This window comes from Lepisosteus oculatus, chromosome 9 (genome assembly GCF_040954835.1).
Source record: "Lepisosteus oculatus isolate fLepOcu1 chromosome 9, fLepOcu1.hap2, whole genome shotgun sequence".
NCBI lineage: Eukaryota > Metazoa > Chordata > Actinopteri > Semionotiformes > Lepisosteidae > Lepisosteus > Lepisosteus oculatus.
Genome location: NC_090704.1, coordinates 7,809,790 through 7,832,414, shown reverse-complemented (window position 1 = coordinate 7,832,414; position 22,625 = coordinate 7,809,790). Strand labels below are relative to the sequence as shown.

General features: G+C 42.2%; 1 protein-coding gene across 8 annotated transcripts; it reads right to left on the bottom strand.

Moving 5' to 3' along the window:
* Positions 1-36: 36 nt before the first annotated feature.
* smg7 (SMG7 nonsense mediated mRNA decay factor) lies at positions 37-22,340 on the bottom strand. Of its 8 annotated transcripts, none has more exons than XM_015355072.2 (23): positions 21,893-22,340; positions 16,973-17,004; positions 15,643-15,760; positions 14,741-14,873; positions 14,364-14,535; positions 14,169-14,240; positions 13,705-13,855; positions 13,047-13,182; positions 12,361-12,523; positions 11,901-12,057; positions 11,729-11,799; positions 11,463-11,523; positions 11,241-11,360; positions 10,381-10,810; positions 10,143-10,290; positions 9,091-9,470; positions 7,921-8,319; positions 6,410-6,559; positions 4,834-4,917; positions 4,359-4,521; positions 4,097-4,267; positions 2,939-3,087; positions 37-2,508 (listed from the first exon to the last, which is right to left on the bottom strand). In XM_015355072.2, the coding sequence occupies exons 1-23, from the start codon at positions 21,916-21,918 to the stop codon at positions 2,395-2,397; spliced, it is 3,600 nt and encodes a 1,199-aa protein (XP_015210558.2). In that variant the 5' UTR covers positions 21,919-22,340; the 3' UTR covers positions 37-2,394. The 8 variants fall into 8 exon arrangements, with proteins under 8 accessions (XP_015210558.2, XP_069050156.1, XP_015210559.2 ...); XM_069194055.1 differs by having other exon boundaries at positions 2,939-3,084; XM_015355073.2 differs by lacking the exon at positions 21,893-22,340 and adding an exon at positions 20,804-20,971.
* Positions 22,341-22,625: the final 285 nt, after the last annotated feature.

Below are 22,625 nucleotides of genomic sequence, written 5' to 3'. Positions count from 1 at the left end.
GCATGTTTTATCCATTAGGAAAGAAACAGTCAAGAGTTAGGGAGAACATGGTTTACTTTATTAAAGGCATAGCTGATTCCAGCAATTGCTGCAGAATGTCTTGCACAGAAAGACAGAAAACACAAAAGCTTAGAACACAAACCAATTTCTTGATGAAAATCCCCCCATGACCCTTTGCAGAGGTGTTGGGATCTCCTTTCCCACAGAACACTAAACATTCCGAACACCATATTCCCATGCAGTTTTTAGATGATTCTCTCCTTGTACCTGAACTGGGCAACTGGGACATGATGCCTGGTATACGTTGCCAATTGTGCCAAGACCTCTTTCATCCCTAAGTGTAGTGCTGTACAGTATGAACACTGGAATGGTTTAGCTGCCCAGAATGCAGTTTCCTGCATGTAATCATACTAGATGTTGAAGTGAGATCTGCCCAGTGATTTTCTAAATATTCAACAAATAATGATTACTTGATTTTAGTGGACACAGCACAGCAGTAGACCTAGAATTGCCAAGCCATTAAGTAAATTTAAAGGAGTTATAAGGATAATACCAATTTTCTCAGATTGTTTCAGATTTTGTCTTGTTTCTACGTACTGCCCAAAACAGTGTACATAAATGGAACCATATAAAAGTGGCTTTGAGTAATCCCACCTCCATGCTGAAGAACACCAGCACAAACACCGAGCTTTGTGAGCACTAACATGGAAACAATACCATAAATTCATGAGTCCCCCTTGTGCTGATAAATTCAAAAACCAATTTCCCTGGACCTGCTATTCTGCGGAAGGCTATCTTCCTGTCCTTTGCCTTGACCCGTCCCAGCGTCGAGTCCTTTGACTTGTTTTTCCATTTTTATTTTACTTTTTTTTACATTTTTGAATGCAACAAGAAAAGCACAATCACACAGCAAGAAGACGTGTTGTTTAAAGTTTGTTTTCCATAAAATGTTTTTTCTTCCTACATGAAAATAAAAAGAAATACTCACTTTTCCCTCATACACTTATGATATTCAGTCTTTTTACCCTTTAAATACGAAATAAAAATTTCTCCTTTGCTGCCCACACTGTAAAGAAATAACCATCATATATATATTTTCTTATACATCTGTGTCCTGTATGTTCTGTCTCTGTGATTAAACTAGAGGATGTCACCATTAACTACACTCAAGACTGTAGAGCTCTGGGGCTGGGGAGTGCCAGTCTGGCTATTTTTTTCAGGGCTGCCTTAAGTACAAAGCAGCACATTCCCACTTCCGCTCAGACGCAGCTTTGTGCCCCTGTATTGCTGAACCAGCAGCTCCTGCTGGACCCAATTGCTTGTTTTTAAAGACGGTGCCGACCATTATAAAAACAACTTCTAACCAGGCACAAAGAAAGCCACCTAAAGCTGCTTACACACTATTAAAAGAAAGCAGACTGTGAACTAAATCATCCTCTTGTAAGCAATAGTAAAACTTGCAATCAAAGACAGTAAGGTGGAAGGGGTGGGAGTAGGAACATTTAATATAAAATCCCGCCAGCAGTTCTGTCGCTCTGTACGCGGTCAACTGCAGTACACATTACCCAGGATCTGTTAAAGCTAGGATTGCTACAGAACAATTCACAAAATACAGTATTTAATAATTGCAATCTCTACTGCAGCTATTAACACTAACATCTAAATCTATTTTAAGCTGTTGCGGTGATTTGTGAAGCATCTCTTACACAATGCCTTTCTTTCTTTCAAGACTGGGAGATGCCCCCTTTTAATTTAAATACATTTACAAAAGCATCGCCCAGTGCCCATCAATCAGTAGACAGGACATCGAATCGAAAGGGTCCGCCGTTTCTGTGTTCAGACCACAAGCTGTTTTGTGTTAAGTAGGAATTACGTGTGCTACTATTACTGCGACGGTAAAGATGTTCGTATACTCCATTTTACTTTCTTACCCAGCAAAAGCGTTCCTTAGTTTTCGAAAAAGAAAAATCAAGACAAACAATTCTCTTTGACTTAACCAACCTGCCCGCCTGCCTTTCTCCCCACCTTCTTCACTTCTCTTATACAGCCCGAGAGACTTGTACAACGTAGAGAGGGTTAGAGGAGGCTCTGTGGATGAGTGGCGTTACGTTACTGAGTGAGACGGTTGATGGTCCTTCCCCCGGAGGTCGTCAGGAAGCATGAGAGTGTTCAGATTTTCGTTTCCAATGTCAAAATCCGTTTGTTGCTCAGCAGCCGCTTGGTGCGCACTCAGTGGCTTGGTGGAGCACTTACGCCCTCTTGTCACAGAGACACAGAGAGAGAGGAGAGGGCTGCCACCTGCATCGAGGGACAGTGTGGGTTGTTCTACTGCGAACCCAACATGCCGTTAATTCAGTGGAGCTTGGTTTCACACGTGGTGCCATCCGTGCCCTCTCAGTGTGGCGGGTTCATCGCCCCGTGCCCCCTCTGCTGCTTCTGCTTCTGCTGCAGGAGCAGCTGCTCCAGGGCCGAAGGTCCAGGGTGCATCATCGAGCTCGACCAGATCGACTTGAGGGGGGAGAGGGGGGGACAAAAACAAGGACGTTTCAAGACCAGGGCTCGTGAAAGATACTTAACGGCTTCTCACCGATGCACTTTCTGATGTTTCTAAAACTTCGCCAGCAGTTCAAACTGCTACCTGTGGCTCGCACGTTGAAGTCCCAACCTTACGGACAACGGCCAGGATGCACTATATCCCCATCAGACACCCCACTCTCGCTGAGCTTCCAAGATGCTACAACTTAAGCAAGACGTTAAATAAAAATACTGGAGGGTGCAATATGTAGCACCTTAGAGAAATAACCAGCTGGGCCTAAATGTTTCCTGGAATCCACAAGCTGTACAATGACAACTTGGTGATCAGGAATTGTCATTACTGGCAGGGTAATTTTGGAAGTCAAATCTAAAAAGTACAAATGAATCGATCCCCCCTCCATACCTTCAGGCTGTCCATGAGAACAGTGCTCGAGTCTTCCATTGGAGATTCCTGAGTAGCCCAGGTGTTACAGGGGGTACTGCCTTGGTGCCAGCTATTCTCCGATGCAGAAGAGGAAGCAGGCAAGTAATCCAGTCCGAATCCACTCACTGCTGTCGACAAGACCCAAACAGATCAGCTCTTCCTCACGCCATTCAGGAGAACTCCAATGCTCCATTTCTAAAGTCTCTGAACTTATCATTCCTTCCTCTTCTAGCTCACTTCTCGATTTCTTTGCTTCGAGAAAAGCCTTGTGGGATATTATTTCTGTAAATACGGGCCTTCAAATGCTCCAAAGAGAATTTGAGTTTTGGGATGAAAGGTGTTCCTAGAGAAGCTTGTAAATTACATTAAACCAAAGTATGTTTTTGAACTCAAACTTACATGGTTAGGGTATTTGAGTAGTGTGTAAAGCCAAATTCTTGTAGTCGTCAAATTTTACCTTATAACCCTTATAAAAACCCCCCACTAACCACTTACAGAAGTTCACGATAAGTATAAAAATAGTAAATTAAAGTAATTAAGACTGTATAGCTCTTGCAGGCATGCTTGACAGATTTTCCAGATGATAAAATAATTTTTCCAATATTTATTTTCCGGGGTTGAGAGTGTGTAAGTTGCAAGTTGATCCACATTTTCTCACGTTTATGGCGTACATACAATAATTCTAGTCACTTGATGCATAAATATTTACCCATGTCGATCCTTTAGAAATCGGACTTTGGCCTGGGGTCATTACTCTCGACATGGCTTGTGTGCTGCTGTTGTGCGTGACATCTCAGAAATAGCTGAAAGGCGATGACATCAGGAAGAGCCACTGGGCCGTAAGGGGAATGAACACTCTGACCCCCATTCGTGGGAATAAACATGGCTGAACTCCGACTATAAAGCCCACTGTAACACTGTTGCAATTGGGCACATGGAGGGAAACGCATCTTGTGCGCATCTCCAGAAATGGTCACTTTCGTTACAAATCAAACTCTTCTCAAATCTTCAGTGACCTGCACCGTGATTCCTTGCATCCCTACAATCCTTTTGAGCTTAAATGAGTTTGCATATTAATAATCGACCGGACAAGTGTCCGAGACCGTTAAGTTTCGGATAGGAGCTAGAAGGGTCTACCTGACTTCTCGACTTTCCAGCGATCAGCGATCCTCCTGTCCCGGCTGTCTGGGGTCCCGATGGGGCCAAAGTTGGAGAAAGGGATGGAGTTGTGGTTGTGTGTCGGTGGAGACGACGGCAGGCTGCTGGGATTAGAGGAGTGAGGAGACTGGCTAGCTGGTGTTGAATGGTCTGAAAAACAAAGCGACAGGAAAGCAATTTAATTTGAGGGAACACACCAAAAAACTCATTCAATGCCCCCCCAGAGCTTCTTTTGCAATACCCGAGCTGGCAGGAAGAGAAGGGGACCATGGAGTTCCTTCAAACAGGGTGTACAGGGAATGTTCCTGATGTGCCAGCGATGAAGGAACTTCAGGCTTTGTGCTAGGTGCCATATTCTTGCCATATGCCTCACTGAAAATGCTGCTATTTTGATAGGAGTTCTCCTATGGTCAACAGAAACAAAAGAGGTTAGAATAAAACAGTGTTAAAAAAGCAGGATCAGGTATTGTTTCTATTTCAAGTTGGGCATCTATGAACAAACTATTAAGCATTACTTGTTATGGAAAAGAAAACTGATGGAAAAAAGGAACAAGGAATGCAAGTTGTTGACTCCGTAAATGAAATGTTAGAAGGAAAGCACTTCGGTCATTTCCAGCATTTTAACTCAATGTGTTGAAAGTTACAGCAAGTTCTTCATTTACAACAATTGTCCTTTACTGGAATATGCAAGAAAGGATGAACTACCGTCTACAGACCTGAAGTGAAAATCCAGACAAGGGCATAAGAGAAGGCTGAGACATCAGATCAGAGGGTCGTTCCAGCCTTGACTGGTTTGGCAACTACAGAAGGAAATGAGAAAATCATACCTAGTAAGTGTATCTTAACCATGGTGTCTACCCAGAGATCAATACATTGAAATGTCCTTTAACTTAGAGCTTCATACATTTTCAGGAGTAGAAAAAATAGAAATTTTAAAAAGACATACAAAAAAATATGTAGTTAGGACTTTTTCATTTCCCCCAAAAAATGGTATATAGCTGGAGAAGGGGTCACAATGGCAGTTTGTGAATTTCTTTATCAGGTTCTCGAACGGTTGAAACGCAGCATAATACTTCAAGGGGCAGCAGTGACATGTGGGAAGTGTGTCTCCAAGAAGAAAAAGTCTAGTTCTGCGACGCTTGCACACAATGGCAGGGGAGGCAAACAGCATCACCAATTGTTGTGAAATTCCACACTAGGGGCATGGTGAGTATTACATATTCAAGGCAAACAAATTGCAAGAGGGGAAATAATTGTCACACTTTGACTGTGAACTTTTTTTATAAAGCCAGAGGACTGAAATACAAGTTGTTTTAGTCGTGTCTGTCCGTAGCACACAAGTCATATTATCAGTTAATTTGTACTAGAAGTGAGATGACGCACACAAGCAGGAAATATCAGAAACCAGCACGGACCGCAGCTTAAGCCCTGTTCTGCCTCTCGCAAGAGCATGAGGAGACAGGGGCTGTAGAACAAAACCGGTTTTGATTTGCTATTCTTGCTTTTTAAGAGCTACGGGAACTGAATTCTTCCAGAAACATCATACCCCAAAAATGCTCGCCATGTTACTGTAAATAAGCCACAAATTTCAAGAGAAGAATTAATTTACCACATAACTGCGTGCGAACCAAAATTCAAAAGTTCCAAGTACTAGTCAGTTCCGTGGAGTAGTGGATAGCACTCTGGACTTTGGACCAGAGGTTCATGGATTCAAATTCTAGATGGAACACTGATGATTTATCCTGCTGCAAAATTTACATAAATTAAAAGTGTTCCACTGGAAAAATTTGTAATTACTGTAAATGACAGCTGATATAGCTGGTTAAATTAAGAATGAAAAACTCTTAAACAGCTAGACACAGAACACAGAAGAATTTTAGATCTCTGATCTGGGACCATAGTTTCTATTTTTACAAAGCCAGAGGAAATGTTTGCTTGGCCCAGGCATGCCGGGCAACAACTCGACACCAAAACTGAAAATGAATTCCTCTAATGACCAAGAACATGAAAAGGCATGCGCTCAAAACTGATCTTGAAAAACCGAGTGCGATCCAGCAGCCCTGAACCTTTGCTTTATGCAATTCTGGAGCTACTGCAATGATAGGAACAAAAGTGTAACCCACAACAAAACCCAGTCAGTCAGGTCAACCTTTTCTGCTGCACAAATGCAAGCTACCAAATGCTGTCAAAAACTAACTGATCAATTACTTACAGAAGGAACATTAAAGAGGCATGGAAAAAACATGAATAAAAGTGACAGTATTCAGCCACGAAGAGAAAGAGGCTACATACAAACATGCTTCTTCCCGGAGCAGAGTTAAGAGGGCCAGCCAAGGCCTGGTAGAAATCGTGAGGCTTAGTAAAGGCCAGTTCTTCCTCCTCCTCAAAATCAGCTAGACTTTTTAACAGGTCAGGAGGTAGAAGAGGGGAGCTCTTGGAGTCCTACAGAGACATGGATGGTGCAGAAGGAAGGAGGAAGAAAGAGAAGTAGCATCAACCAGTCAGGAGAGCAGAAAAGCAGAAGAGGCTTAACACAGGAATGTTTCTGACAGAAGTAACTACAGAGATGTAAAAAAGAAGGAATGTCTATCAGGAGTTAAGGATGGGAAACGGCAGAAACAGGTTGCTTTTAGACATTTACTTAGTATAAGCTGATTCAGAGTGAGAATTATTTGTCTCAGCAATGCATACAGTTCTCTGTAACAAATAATTTAGTCTAGTTCAATTAATTAAAAGAAACAATACCACTCTCACAGAGGAAAGCCAATTGAAACTAGAAATGGACACTTCAAGTGATTTCTGAAAAACCAAACTGGTTCCAGAGTCTACCCTTGGGGAACACCTAAGTTATCTTAAAATGAGGGAGAAAGAAGCTGGAACAGGAATTTCATTGCTTGTCAAAAAGGCTGGTCATGCAGACTAATAAATACCACAACCTATGAAATCCTGTTTAGTGCGGCAAAGAAGCTTTTATCTGTATGCAATATCCATGATCACAGAAGGCAGCTGTACACTAACTTTAAAACACTTCTCAAACATCACCCGTTGACAATGGCAGAACACGCACAAGAGAAACATCTTTTGCAAAGCTGAATTAGCACAACTCATCTGCCAATATATATATAAAGTATTAATCAAAACAATTTATATACAAACCCACACATCAAGAAGTTATATAAATTTTAGGAATCCAATACCTGGTTCCCTATTTTTAGAAAAAAAATTGGGAAAGTAGGAGATATGGCTAAGTCACCTGAATAAAATTAAGTGAAAAGTAATTCACACTTTTCATTGTGGCAATTTGGAGCAGTTTGTCTGGAAAAAAAAAGACTTAGGTGTTCCATTGGAGGCCACACCCAATTTTCATTTGCAGTCTAACCCTTCTTATATTCTTAATGTTTAAATTGCTCTTTTCATAGGTGAGTCCCGTATTTAACAAAAAAGCCAAGTGGCATAAAATTTAGTAAAATTTGAACAAGACTCCAAAGCCTCCGCAGAAGGACGTTCTTTAGGAATAAAACCTCACGAGGTCTGGATAAAACAACCATCACTTGTAAATTACAAACCCTAGCACTTGGTGGCAGCTGGTCATTTCTCTGCTTTCACCCTATGGAAACTCATCGGCATGCACTGTTTGTAGCACTTGTCGAAGATGCAGATGAAATAAAAGCAGATGGGGTGTGCTTAAAAAAGTACCAAATATTACTCAGGGTTTCCAAGAAGAAGGTTTTCCCCAATACAGCTTCTGGACAGTGCACAGATTTGCATAAACCAAGTAGGATTCATAGTGTTTTTTTTTGTACCTCAAAAGACGACACCCTTGGGATGTTGTCCTGGTCGGAGCGGAAACTTCCCTGTGGGCGCTTCACCAGGCGGTCACTGTTCACCTGCTGCCCCATCATCTGGCGGTCCGCAGCCATGCGGTACGGAGGGTCCCAGTAGAAATCCTGCACTTTGACCTCTGAGGCGTTCTGACCAAAAGGCTCTACAGGAAACAGCTTCATCTTCTTGTCCATATTCGGTTGCTGTTGAGGCTGCATCGGCACAGTCTGGAGAGACTGCTCAAACAACTTGAGAGGATCCTGAGGTGGCATGTAAAAGGACTGCTTAACAGACATCTGTATTGGCAGATTCTTCTGGAGAGGAGCCTGTGCCTGGTGCTGATTCCACATCTGGCTGGACTGCTCAGTAACTTGCATGAACTAGGGAAAAAAAGCACAATTAGTATTTCTTCCAGAAAAGTTTTCATATTTCTGCAAAGAAGACTTACAAATGAGTGGAGGTGAAGACCATATATGTGCATAATTCATTTTCTGCATTTAAATAACACTGATTTTCACAGTATGGTCTTCAAAGCCTAGACAACGCATTTCAAGCTTCACTTGAAGAAGCAACACCAGCCGCAAAATAGAGGCAGGTTTGGGATTAGTTAGCCATGGCCTACTCAACTCTCAGAGCAAAGCCTACTCCAGCAACATGCCAGACACCTGAAAGCTTGCAGTGATGACAAGGGACACTGAACTGCCGTCCCCCGTTAGACACAATGCTTCTCCCACTCCAGTGCCATTTGATACAAGCTTTACAGATCCTGTCTCATTCTCTCCAGAGCCGTCAGTAGTCTCCGTGGAAGAGCCAAGACTTAACTTTTACTACCAGCTGATGACACTGCACTTTGCTCAATGGCATTCGGTCTCTATTGCAAACCTTACCTACAACTTGTTAACCACTAGATGCATTTTTCCCATGTACCTTAATTGCACCTGTAACATTTCCTTGCCTCGTTTTTTAGCATTTGCCTTTACCTCATTCTACTGTATCTGGACTTTTTAACATTTATTTCACGTATACATTCTAAACGACCCTAAATAAGGGTGCGGGTTAAGCAAGTAAATGACACTTGGCAGTGGCACATTGGACAGGCGAACACACAAAACAAAAACACCGGCAGCTTCCGTTACGACTCCCCCGCTTACCTGCTGCAGGCCAGGATGGTGAGGAGGACTCTTCCCAAGCTGCTGCTGCACGGGCTTCGTGGGAGACTGCTGCTGCTGGGACATACCCTGGACCTGTAGCTGCCCTGCCGGCTGCACGGCCTGCTGGGAGGCGGCCGTGGGAGGCTGCTGTTGACCCTGCTGCTGCTGGGGGCCCTGGGTTAAAGCCCCCGGCCCCGACGGCCTCTGCTGACTGTAAGGAATGTGCGACTGCTTCCCGGCTTGGACCTGGCTGCCGGCCTGCGGGTGCGTGGCGGGCTGGAGGAAGGCTCCGGGCACAGACACCCCCGTGGAAAACGTAAAGCCCGGGGTCATCGAGAAAGCAACGGGGGGCGGGATAACGTACGCCGGGGGTGGGAACCCTGGAAGGAGAAAGGCAAATTGCCACATCAGCCCTTTCAGATCGTGCAATTATGTTCGAAATGCAGCAGTGAAGTTCCAGGCCAGCAAGCATCATCCAGGCTATTTCCTGCACCCCCATAATAAAAACAATGATACAAGTACGTTAGGTCCTTTTTTCAGAATTAAACCGTGTCCCTTTTCACACTGATACCTACATATAATCCGTTTAGGAGGATTTTGCCGGTCTACAGAGATCTGCGTGGAGTACTGACATACAGAAGACATGATGGATGGATAAAATACCCTCATTCATTTATTTCTTTTTTTAATTGTATAATGTTAGCATGCCCAAAGGGGTTGGGCAGCCAGTTGACCTCGGACCCCTAGAGGTTTTTTTTTTTCTCCTTATTAAGGAGTTTTTGGCTTCTCTCCTCCGTTGTCTTCTGGTCTTTTCTGTTCTGTATTCACACGTACGGTCACTTGCACTGTTAAGCGCCTTGGGGCAACCTTGTTGTGAAAGGCGCTATATAAAAAGAAACTGAATTGAATACACCCATGACTGCACTGTAGTGGTTCATCTTCCTTTATGACGTAATGATTTGCACGAGCTGAGCTCACATTTCGTGCCATCGCTCTAAACATAAGAAAAAAAATCAAGGTTCTGCAGAAGCGTGTTTCGGCTGGCCGCGTACCTGGCCTACTAGGCAGAGGAGGGAAAGCCCCTGGGTGGTGAATGGGGATGAACTGCGAGGAGCTGCTCGTCTGCGTCTGTGTCTGGGTGACTGGAGTCTTCCTTGCCTCCGAGACCGGGGTCTTCCTTATTTCAGACTGGGCTTTCACCTTCAAAGAAAACAAAAACGTATCTAGATGACGAAGAAAAAAGGAGAAGGCTTAGAAGAACAAACCAGAGAATATAATTTTTTTTTTTACTTGTACTGCCACGTTCTGCTTTCCTGGCTCTTGCATTTTCTCGTGACAAGTCTTCTTGGCTTCATTTTTTCTTTTGTTGTCCTTCTTCAGATCGGTTTTGCTGGACAAGTTTCCTTTGCTGAACTCCCTTCTCTCCTTCAGCCCTTCTTTTAGGTGATGGGTTCTGTTGGCATCTCTTGTTAGCTCCCGGGGTTTAATATTCTCTTTGAAAGTCACCACGGGCTTCTCTCCACCCTCAGAGCTGCTGTTTTGAGTCTTGCCCACGGGCAGAACAGATTTCAAGCCCTGGCTGCCCTCATTGGAAGTTTGTTCTGCATTAGAAGACTCCTGCAGAACAGGACCATCTTTCTCAACGAGCTCCTCAATCACTGGCTCAGGGATGTCGGTTACAAAAAGAAGCATGCCATCATCAATTCGGCACTGGACAAGCCTGCAAAATAATACAGGATGAGGTAAGTTCTAACTTCGAGTTCCTACCTCATTGATTCAGTCTGACTTAAGACGGGAAACTTATCTAGCATCCATCAGCATGCTGCTTTTTACTCTATTTTCAGTAAATAACTGCTTTAAAACAAAATCACAAAATCAAACTGGAGCAATATTATTGCAAATCCATCCTAAGGAGCATCAACGGTACTGCAAAAGGGCATTTAACAGCTTAGCCATTTTCATCAGATGCTTTTAAGTATTACACCTAGATTTGCTTTCACATGCTCTCAAAGTATATCACATCATTCCATATTAGATGTGGGAAGAAACCGGTAAATCAAGGTAGAAATTCCTTTAAAAGCTATACAGTTTATAAATGTGAAATATGGGGGAAAATGCCATTCCAGAGCTCAGCTTTACGAGCTGCTTACCTGGGTTGGCTATCGGCTACCCATTTACCAAGGCTTATCAGTCTCTGATGGCGAGCTCGCAGGGGCTGGCCTTCTTTGTCCACTGCAATACCCTGGTGCCCTTTAGAGAAATCCAAAGTCCTGGAGCAAGAAATGTTCAATATAAGGATCGTCAGCACCAATCAAAGGCTTGAAAGGTGAAATTCCAGCTTTTGTTGTTAAATGAATTAAAACCAACCCTACCTTAGAGCAGGTCTGAGGGCCAAAAATCCTTGCAGCTCAAACTCCTCTGGGAGAGGGGTGGCTGGAAAACAACGCAAAGCCGTCATCCAGCTGTGCAGAGAATGATCAAGCTAAAACCGTCTTCCCCCATCAGTAAAGAAACCATGCCATTACAATTACACTCTCATCCCATTATGAAACAGCATGAGGACATGGCACGACACCAACACAAACTTGCAAATGCTGGGATATATAAAAAATGCACAGAGGATATACGATAAAAATACCTGAAGCACAAGATACGTCATCTTCCTTTGGCTGAAAGCTATTCAGGATTGATACCAGCCATGGCCAAATGCTGGAGTGAAAAGGAAAAACAGGAGAACACAGTTAACACCCCCCAAATAACTGAGACAACACGATAAACATCCTCTAGAAAGACAGAAATGTAAGACGTACTACTGTCTCTCGTCCACTGCACTCTCGTGAAAAACGCTTGGTCGAAGTTTCAGCCAATCCAAGGAAACTTTAATTGCAGGCAAAGGACATTCTCCCATTAGGTCTTCACGATTTTTATTCAGCAATACACGGCTGCACATGATACCAAGAAAAGACACTGAAAAGGGAAAAAAAAGATTGAAATCCACATTAAGATTAAGACATCTGTGCTTAAGGAGTATTTAACGCTTTAAAATGTAGCTTGTATGCATCAAACCACCCACCTGTTCTGATTCAGACAGGTAGGCAGATTAAAAATGATTACAATTTAGAGGGTGGGAGGTAAAATTGAATTGTCAGTGGGGAAAACCCTGCACAAAACACAGAGTCATGAACTTACAGATCTATAAAAATCAGAGAGATCACAGTTTTAATCCATATTAAGGAACGTTTTGAAAACCAAACCAAAAAGTAAACTTACTAAAGAGTGCTAACAGTTGGATCCAACTGAGCTGCTCGTCATGACTAAAGCTGTGGTCATCAGACTCGCTGCTGAAGTCTCGCAGGTGGTGCAGTTCAAACAGATTGATAACAGTTATGTGAACAAGTTGCTGAGAACTGAAGGCCTTTTGAAGAATAAGCCTCTGTCAAAAAAACAACATCAGCAATATAAGAGATAAAAGCATGTTTAGATAATTATTTTGCTAGATGTGGTAAACACCCCAATTTCTGGTTCATTTGCAAATGTTTCAGTTTTAAAACCAATATAGATATGAAAGCTTGCATCTTGATTACTTGCATTTACATTTAAAAATATATATATATAAAAAGTCTAGCAGGCCTTGTGCACAATAAATAGTTAAGAAAAAATTCAAGTGTTTAAATTAAATGCTTTCTTGTCCAGAACAGAGGCCTTGTCTTACTTCACCTTTTACCCCTCACAATAAAACCATACAAGTGTATGGAACCAAACTTTTGCACTCTCAGAGATTTCAGTTCCTACAAATGATAATGCCTAGCTTGTAGCACAAGAGTGTTAATCAAAATAAACAGAAAAATCTCGAGAAACAATTGTGGACATAGAGCAGGCAGATAATATTTGATTAGCATGTAAAGGTATTGCATTTTAATAGTGGCTACTGCCAGTGGGGAGATGTTTTTCCATACCTGAAATTGCTCTTCCAGCTTCTCCCTCAAATTGTTCAGTTTTTCCAGGCTCTTGCTCAAGTATACATGACCGTGAAACTTAATAAAAGCTTTGATGAAATCCGATACACTCCATTTACTCTTGATCTCATCACGGCTACAAGTAAAACAAAATAAAGGAGGATTAGGTTAAGCTTTTGAAACGTACTGAAGCAGACATGTCAAAAACCTTTTCATGCAAATTCAAGTCAGTTATGCGTATCAAGGTATGGCCTTACTAAAAATGGAAATGTCAGAAATGTCATCCCTCAGATGCCAAAATAGTCAGGACCAGTCTGGAGATGCTGCCCCAGTCCCAAACAAACCTTGGTACTGTGTTAGTGGAGAACAGTCATACCCAATAGTGTGTTCTTGAAAATCTCAGTGAACACTTCTGCATTTGTCAGTATGGTACACCACCATCTCAATTCACTGTAACACGCTGACAAAAACAGCTAGATTATGCATCCATCTGCTGAGTAATGGCCACTGGTATCAACAAAGAGTGAAAACGATAGGGCTAGAATAAACTAGAAAGAAAAGCAGTGCCCGTTCCCTGCATCATGTGAAAAGGATCAGTTTTAACAAAAATGCACAAATGGTCAAGGAGACAAAATAACACTAACTGCTATTTCATTACCTTTCAAGAGCTTTAGAGAGAGCTTTCTGCAAGTTGGTAGAAGCAGCTGGAAAGGGAAATTTAACTGCGATGCTCCTGCAGTAGTAGAAAATGGTTGTGAGGTGGTCCCCTTTTGAGGAAGCAAGAATAGCCAACTGATTGTAAGGTTGACCTAGATGAATGACAAGAATATAAGTATTAACACCATTTTGCTTTTAAAGCAGGTTACACTGCAGCATAAGCATCCTTCAAAACCTTCAAAAAAATTTCCAATGTACTTATGAACCTCCACTTTGCAAAAAAAACAACCTAAATGCTTCAGGGTTTATGCACACAGATTACCTGCTCTGAAATGTTTCATCTCATTAACGAAAGATTTGTAGGACTTATTAAAACATTTCCTGCTAGGAAACAAAGCTCTGTCATTTGATCCATCAAATCAATTCTGTGAACACCGATGTAGGTTAGATGCAGCTGCTACTCACCATTAGAAGGTACGAGCTGAGCTGCATGTCTGTAATAGGATTCTGCCTGGCTGGTTTGGTTGCGATAGCGTGCTGCAAAAAAAAGGCTAGAAATTAATTTTTATCGATGAAGCGGCGACACAAAGTGAAGTCTTCAGAACACCAGCACAGTATAATGCTATAAGGTATTCAATTGTTAATCAGTAATTCACTCACCGATATCCCCTAGGTGGACTAGACAATGCTGGCAGATGTAGGAGCAGGAGCTAGGCTGGGGTTTTACAATGGCGCTGGTGCTTGTCTGTTTATTGCTGATTATTCCAAGCTGTGACGACTTGACCCGACATGGTAAATCCACGTTGAACACTGTACACAGCTCCTGTAATAACTAAAGGAAAAAGGGGGGAAAATTAACTTGAATGATCAGGACTTTGTTTTTGTTCCACCTAAAAACTGGCATTAAAATACAAGCTTTCAAAGATCTTGGAAGAATTCAACAGCAAGTTTCATAATATACTGTATTACGAAAACATCTTTTTTCACCAATCTGTGAGGGTAGCTTTTTTTTTTTTTAAAAGGTACAGTTAGCTTACTTGTGTATAGAAGCCACTAGCTGCCTCAAGGAAGAGGGACAAATTTGCTTGCACTTCACTCCTGTTAGGGTTGGCTCTGTTCTTGGCTTGACTCTGTAGTGTTGTTATCTGATTTTTGAAAGCATGGTTCCAGCTGGAAAACAACATAAAAAAGGGTTTTCCTGGGCAAGGTATAAATTCTACCTATAGAAAACCAAGGTTCTACGTTCTAACAGGCAACAGTGATTTGCACTCACTGTACAGGGACCCCCTGAGTTCAGGTATGCATCTTCTCACTTGCACTGCTTACTAAATAAAAATTGTAGCTTTGATTCCTTGAAGAAATGCATCTCACAACCAGGTAGCACAAGATTCAACAACTTTGTTTTCATTAATTGTCTTATTTTCATGCCCGTTTGACTCACTCTATGCCCATCTACAAAGCCATTTGTCGTTTCGGACATTATACGCTCCGCAGTGCCTGACAGGAGAGTTATCACTGACTGGAAGAGTTTTGCATCTCTCAGCGAAGTCACTGCAAGCGTGCAGGAGCCCAGAAAGTGACAGGACTCGCTTTACCGGCTGAGTCAGAAAAGCAATGTCAGGGTCAAGCTCACACTGCACGCTGAGGGAGTCCCCTTACTGACTGTGCCACTCACAAAGCTAAGATTTAACACTTCTCTTTAGGGAACCATCCAAAGTATTATTTCCATCAGATCTTAAAAAAAATCCATAAAAAGGCACTGACGTGCATCTCTCGCACATAACAGAATAGCCAAAACTCCAGTTTTAATACAGTGTTGTTCTCTGCTACTTCAGTTCAGTTCAACCAAATATTCAGTTCAATATTTTAGTACTGCATGTGTTGTAACTGTACTGCAAACAAGAGGTAATGATGTAATAATAAACTGAGCATTGCTTACAGGTCCTGCTCCACTTTTTTGTCCAGAGCATATTCCAGGTCTGTCACCAGCATTTTCTGGTAGAGGTCCTGCAGTGCCTGCCTGGATGTCCAGACCTCTGCTGGACCCAACTTGGAGTCTAGGGAAAAGGAATATGTTTAATTTAATAAGTTACGCTATGCCTTTATCCAAACACACACACATCTAATACCATTAACAAGTACTTATACTGTATTTGATTCAAGTTCCAAATCAAATTAAATCTGCCTGCTTCTTTTTGTTTTACTCTTATTGAACCGCCTTCCTTCTCCTTTATTTCGACAGAGCTTCACATTTCATCTGAAAAAGAACAAGCTTGTTTTTTTTAACAGTGAGACTGACTTTAATTTTTCAGGCTCTTCACAAATATCAAAACTATAACATCTGAAAGCAAACAACTATGCACTAGATCTCAGTGATGGGAACTGGTTTTCCCTACATCATTGTTTATTTAAATCACAACCAATTACCATGCTTTGGAAAAGATGGTATAACTATTCTAAATTTGCATAACAGAGAATACCATTACATTTCCTTTCCGCTCTAACTTACTTAAACACTTTACTATTAGATACTGAACATCAAACTTGCAGTTTCAGTTTACTAGACACGGGCATTCACCATCCATTAAAGAAAGAAACATGTTATGCATGTCAGTATAGGCAATATTAATGTTCATGTAAAGACAGGGCCAGCAGTAAGTGTCAATCAGGGAGCATCATGACCAACAACAGTGATTTTTCCATCAGCCACCACAGGAGTCTTCGCATTCTCTTGCAAGATCACTTCAGTTACTGCAGACACACAGACATGAAACTCCAGCATGCAAGCACATCAGTTTTTCAGCTGGTTTTGCAACCGTGACTAACACATCGTCTCACCTTAACCACCTCAGTATCTCATTACACTGGTGACCTAAGCAGTATTCGCATAACCTTATCTAGTCTGGAAAAGGGTGTCTAAAACAATATTTCCCCACAGAACAACAATGCTGTAGGTCTTGAAAGTACAAAAAAAACAACTAATTTGAGTGATTTTCAATGGTTACCTTACGGAAAAGCAATCGCTGTTTGAGATCAGTGGGTTCTGTGCCACAGGTGTCTTCTTGTGTTTGAAGAAGACACAAGGGAAGGTATATTATGCTTGGTGTGAAGGTCACGTGAAGTAGCTAACAACAGGAATGTGTCCTGCACCAAAACACACACCTATGTCTGCCAGACAACAGCTTCTGCAACTCCAGAGACCTAGACAACAGATTTGACCTTAAGGAGGTAAAACCGCATTTAAATGTCTTAGAGATCCTTGAACTTACCCGTCATATCAGCCTTTAGGGCCTCTGCCTGCCTGTTAAAACAAAAATATAAATAAAATGATTTTTAAGCTCGTTCAAATGACCAATCACTGAAGAAATGGTAATATTGCTATGCAAAAACTGTCTAGAAAAATACTGCAAGATGTTTGTGAACAGTCATTTTTTTTCTGCAAGGGAACAAAAAATTACATGTAAACCACTTATCCCATAAAAGAGTATGGAGCTTCATAAACAGCAGGCTGCTTCTGAAGTATTGCCATTCATTACAATATGAAAAGCAAGAAAACTGCCAACATTCATTTTCATTAAAAGCACTCAAACTTTTAAGACGGTGAAAGGATTCTGTGGATGTATTGGGAAATTAAATGTGCCGTCTCACAAAGACTAACATAACCAAAAGTGACTTAAACGAAAAAAGTTATTTCAACAGCAACTACACAAACTGATTTAACTCGGAACTGATTCAATTTAAAAGCAGATGACTGAAGACTTTGTTCTGCAAACCCTTTATGTATTATTGTTTAAAGTCTGCATGACAGTTGCAAGCCTTGCAGGAAAACAACATTCAGGTGAGATCCACTGCAATATCGCACTGACACTTAATTTCTTATCAAGACAGCTTTAGAAACACATATAGCAGAGACACAGTTTTCAGACAAAAAAGAACTGGCAACTCCTCATCAATTTTGTAGAAAAACAATGAGAAGGACTCCCATCCCAGCACAGAAAAGGGAAATACCGATATACTGTAGCAGGCCCACTAACTGAACTCACTGCTCTGAAGTTTTGTTTTGAAGTAAGGAATAACTGCTCCTGCACTGCACAACGTAACCTCTGTTTTCCCAGTATTACCTGTAAAATAGGTGCTTCAGTGTATACCCTGGTGCATAAAACTAAACAGTTTCCTTTACATGACTGTAAAAATCTCTTGTTTTGTATGCCTCTTATTTCTTCTATTCAGCAAGTTACTCAACATGCTTCCATTTAATGAACTCTACCTAAACTACAATCCACTGATACTTCTAAGAAAGTGTTTGGCTATTCTATTAACACAACTGCTTGGGTCTAGACATTAAAATGTATGCAATATTCTCTCAGCAGTAGCTACAAGAAACAGGGATTAATAAAAGGAACTGAAATTAATGTCACTTTTCAGCATACTTCTCAGTCACCTTTGGGAGAAGATCCTAGTATTAACAGCTTTTTTGCATTCTGAAACTAGTCTGAACATATTTAATCCTCAGAAGAAACACTAAAGATGGTTGGTTGTTCTTTACAGATCTTTTTATTTACAGGCATTTTATTTCTTAATAGTACACATTTTGCTTCTCATGCAGTTTTGTTTCTTCATTACACACGCTAACTGTTAAGAGTAAGCAGGTTACCACTTACTTAAAATGAATAATGCATGATATTGATTAAAATCTGTGGGGGGAAACAAAAGCTAACAGCATCTAACAAATTATCACCTGTGCCCCACATGGCATTCATGAAATTCTCTAATTTTACCATTTAAAGAACCACCGCACAAAACTACGTAGCAAAGGTAGACAATTAGATTGAAATGAATTAGCTTGGAACCCAAAATGTCTCACTTCAACTGCGCATAAAAGAACAGCTTTTAATTACAAGAAAAACGGGATCTGACGTTCTGTTCCGGCTTTAATAATTTCCTCTTAATTAAGTATTAAATAATTAATCCTGGAAGCAAAAATATGGGAGTTACAGCAGTGTCATCACCCCACAGGTTGGAAACAATCTGCTTGAAAACTGCCAGAGGAATCACACAATTAGATTTTTTAGCAGGTGTTCTAGAAAAAGATCTTAATTGAACGGACCCAAATTCCAGTAACTGTTATATGAAAACTCAAGGAAATAAACACTGAAACACAAAAGCACGAGACCATGAGATGAGAACTCACATAGACTCCACACCACAAGAGAGAGAAGTGTCTGAGGACCATCTTTCAGGTGTCTGACAGAGTAAATGCTATTTGCAATATTGCCACACGTCCTGCATCTTGAGTGAAAACAGGTTTTTCAAAAAGAAAGGGAAGACTGATTTATTTAGAAAATGTCCTATGCAAGGGTTTGGAGAAGACATATAAAATCGTTCCTTATTATTTAGAATTATTTTGCGATTTAACCACTCAAAGTAGTCCAGCTGAACGCCTGTACTGGTCACTGTGATACAAAATGAGATATTGCTGCACGGGAATCAGTACAGAGAAGTGTGACGGAACATTTCTGGGCTCACAGGAATGCCCCATGCTAACAGACTACATGAACTGAACCTTTTTAGTTGTGCAAAAAAAAAACTATAGGGGGATCCTGATTTAAGTATTCAAAATGATCAAAGTGTTGACCAAGTCAACCCAAAGGACTTCAGAATCAACAGTGAGACAGGACCAGTGGAAAGTAGAGAGACATGCACCGGAACTGAATGAGACACTCGATCTTCATACCAAGCAGCATACAGCCTGATGGTCAGCCGAAACATTGTTTACTTTCTTCTCTTTTCAGCATGAAATAAGTCTATTACTTGCTCCAGCCATCAAATATGTAAATATAAAATGCTCTCTCAAGTCAAAGCCAGCAAAGTCTTGATGAGAATCAGATCTGAAGATGTATACAATCTGCTGTTGTGAAGACAAAATATGAACTATATGCATGTGCCTAAATATGAAGTTACTCATGCTGTGGGTTAAAGAAAAAAAACCTTCAGTTTAAGAGAAACTAAAAGGCAACAAGTTACATAACATATTAAGGTTTAAGACCTCGTTTATAACTTGACAAATGAGAGAAGCCAAGCCATTTGGTTCATCTAGCACGTTTCGTTTTCTTATAAAAGGGACCACTCGACATAAATAGGAATTAAGGATCTAGAATGTATATGAAATCTATAACAGGCAATAGTGAAGTTACTCTTCCTCTGTCTAGGAGTTAAAACTGATCAGAAAACCTGCCATTTAAACGCCTATTACATATCGTTGTACATGTTTTGGATACGTTCTACATTTCGCGAACTTTCTAAAACATGAACTTCACCACATTTTCGAAATCTGCTCCGAATCCGTGCTGTCTGAAGACCCAGACGGAATAAATAAGCGACTATAGTTAATAGAAACACAACCGCCTGCTAACAGAATGGAAGTCGCGCACTATTTGACAGGAAGCGCTCGACTGCAGCTCCGCAATACACGATCACTATTTCGCAGGCCACCACTGCGGCAGTTTATTATTGCTCACACCGGACGGTCTGGCCCATAAATTACACGATTCCCCTTTTACATCGTAAAAAAAAACGACTTATAAAAGACACGGGACGCCGCGTTCGTAGGACAAACTCCCCACGAAAGAAGCAAATAAATGCGCAAGGCCTCACACCTTCCCAAATCCCTCGAGCCTCGATTGAGTTACAGCAGGACATCACTCCCCGAAGTAACTTGGGCGAAGCCCCGTCCACTAACTCCTTCAACCGGGAGGCGATGATAATTCAAATTAGAGGTGTAAAGAAACCCGGGCGCATGTCATTTTCCACAGCGAGAAAGACCCCCTACCACCACCACACACACAAAACAAAGACTTGTGTCACGTACTGGTCACATAACCTGTAGGCCACAGAGGAAATTCCGCGTCCCGGACGCGCAAACCTCAGTTTTCGACAGATGAGATACCGGGGGGGAGCTTTTGTTTTCCGCCCCGGTGTCCTTCTGTCTGCGTGCCCTCCCCGTCCCCTCCCCTCGCCTCGCCCCCGGCCGACCGGCGCAAAGCAGCAGCCGGGCTTTGCGATGCCAGTTGTCGGAAACATCTCTCTTCGGCCGCCCCTACCTCGGCAGCGTGCTCCCGGCGACAGCTCACAGGAGACCGGGGCTTTGCTTTGTGTGCGGGGTTTGAGAGGAGCCGTTTCACGTGTTGTCAACCCTCCCCCGGCGGCAGCGCCGGCGAGAAAGAGATGCTTTCACCGTGTAGCTATAGTAACTTATCGGTTCAACACCTTTTCACGCCCCCGCTCACGACTTACAAGGAGGAAAAAAAAACGGGTCTATTCTACTCGCTGGCGGCAGCACCCGCTGGAAAACCAAACCCCTTTCCACAGCGGTATTTTTCAATGACTTGGAAACCAGGATTAATAACGAACACCGGTAACGTTTTAAGAGGATCACGCACGACAGCATATTTATTTTTTTCCTCTCGTTTTGGCTCTGCCAAATCAGCCCACCTTGGCTAATGGTCGCATTCACGCAAGCTAATGGAAAAGCAAAGGATCTGATCTCCTGGCGGAACAAAATACAGCCAGACGCGAAAACGCAGACCGTGTAGAATTTGCCAAAAACACCGCTGTTGCTTTTTCTAAAAAACAAAAAAAAAAAGTGAAACGTGCCTGCCTATTCTTCGTGGATAAATCCCTGTAGCCGCGTGTGTTTAAAATGTGGAAAGTCAAGATCAAGCTCTTGTCGGTGGTTTTTTTTTTTAACAGAGGTCACCTGGCATGCACAATGACTGTTCAGCAGATGATTATATATTATATTATTATACACTCTGTGCGTCTGCCGGCTTGTGCTCGCAAAGGGGAAAGAAATTAGAGTCGGCGCCTTGCACCTGTCTTGGCTCACCGTTTTTGCTATTCGAAACCACGACTGTTCTGTGTTTCATTTTCCCTTCGGTTCATTTACGCTTACGTAACGCCCGTGTGGGTTTATTTCAGAAAGAGCCCGTTTGCACATATAACCGCGCTCGTTACCGGAACATACACCGGGAATACCGTAACTATCCCGACAAATCCGTCCCAACACACATCAACAGCACTGTCTCCATTTTTCCCCTTCTCAAGTCGAGGAAACACCTCGATTTTTTTTTAAAGGGAAGCAAAACGCCTCAAGCTTAAACAATCAATGCCACAAATCGGGGGGTATTTACCGTAAGTACTGGGCGCAGAGGTTCATCCTGTTTGTCCCCGGCTTTAGACAAGGACTGGTCCAGCGCAAGCAGCAGCGACTCGCAGCGCCATATTGTTCCTCTCTCCGTCACCAGCAGCGGCCAGAGCGGACAAACTTACCATCTCCGGGCTCCGAGGAGGGGAGGGGAATTTAAAACAAAAACCACCAGCACAGAAAAGAGAGGGTTACACACACACACGCCTCCGCAGTCACGATTACTCCCACGGCAAAGAGTCGAGGAATTTCTTTTTCCTTTTGATGCCTTATAACACTACCGGGATGCCCCCCGATTAGTCCTTTAACTGATTTAGATCACAAACGCTTAATAGCCATAGTTTGAAAAACGATAGCGCTCCCGGTGCGAAACAACACGATCTCGGCTGCCAACTGCCTTACGCTATCGCTCTCCCTCCTCCCCTCTGTCTGATTTATAGAGAAAGGAAGTTTGGGAAAAGGGTCGCCATTTTGGCGCAAGTAGTAATCGTCAACCTGTCTGTCAACTTGCCATTTAGAGCCAACATGGCGGGGAGAGGGGGGCAGTGTCATTGTGTAGTTGACAACCTGCGCTCCCCGCCCATTTCTGTTCGAGATCTACAGGAAATCAACGACAAACACCACAGACCTTACTCTGCAAAGAAAATAGATTTAGCGCCACCTTGCGTATAACAAATTTCGAGCAAGAGAAAGCTCTATTAAGAAGGAAGTGTGTTTGG

Bases quoted from the DNA above. Each gene is read 5' to 3' on its own strand.
- smg7 (XM_015355072.2), bottom strand. From the start codon at position 21,918: ATGAACCTCTGCGCCCAGTACTTACG. The intron at 12,058-12,360 runs GTAAGTTTACTT...TTCCCTTTTCAG, and splicing joins CCAACTGTTAGCACTCTTTA to TGTCTTTTCTTGGTATCATG. The intron at 4,268-4,358 runs GTATTGCAAAAG...TTTGTTTTTCAG, and splicing joins TTCTCTTCCTGCCAGCTCGG to ACCATTCAACACCAGCTAGC.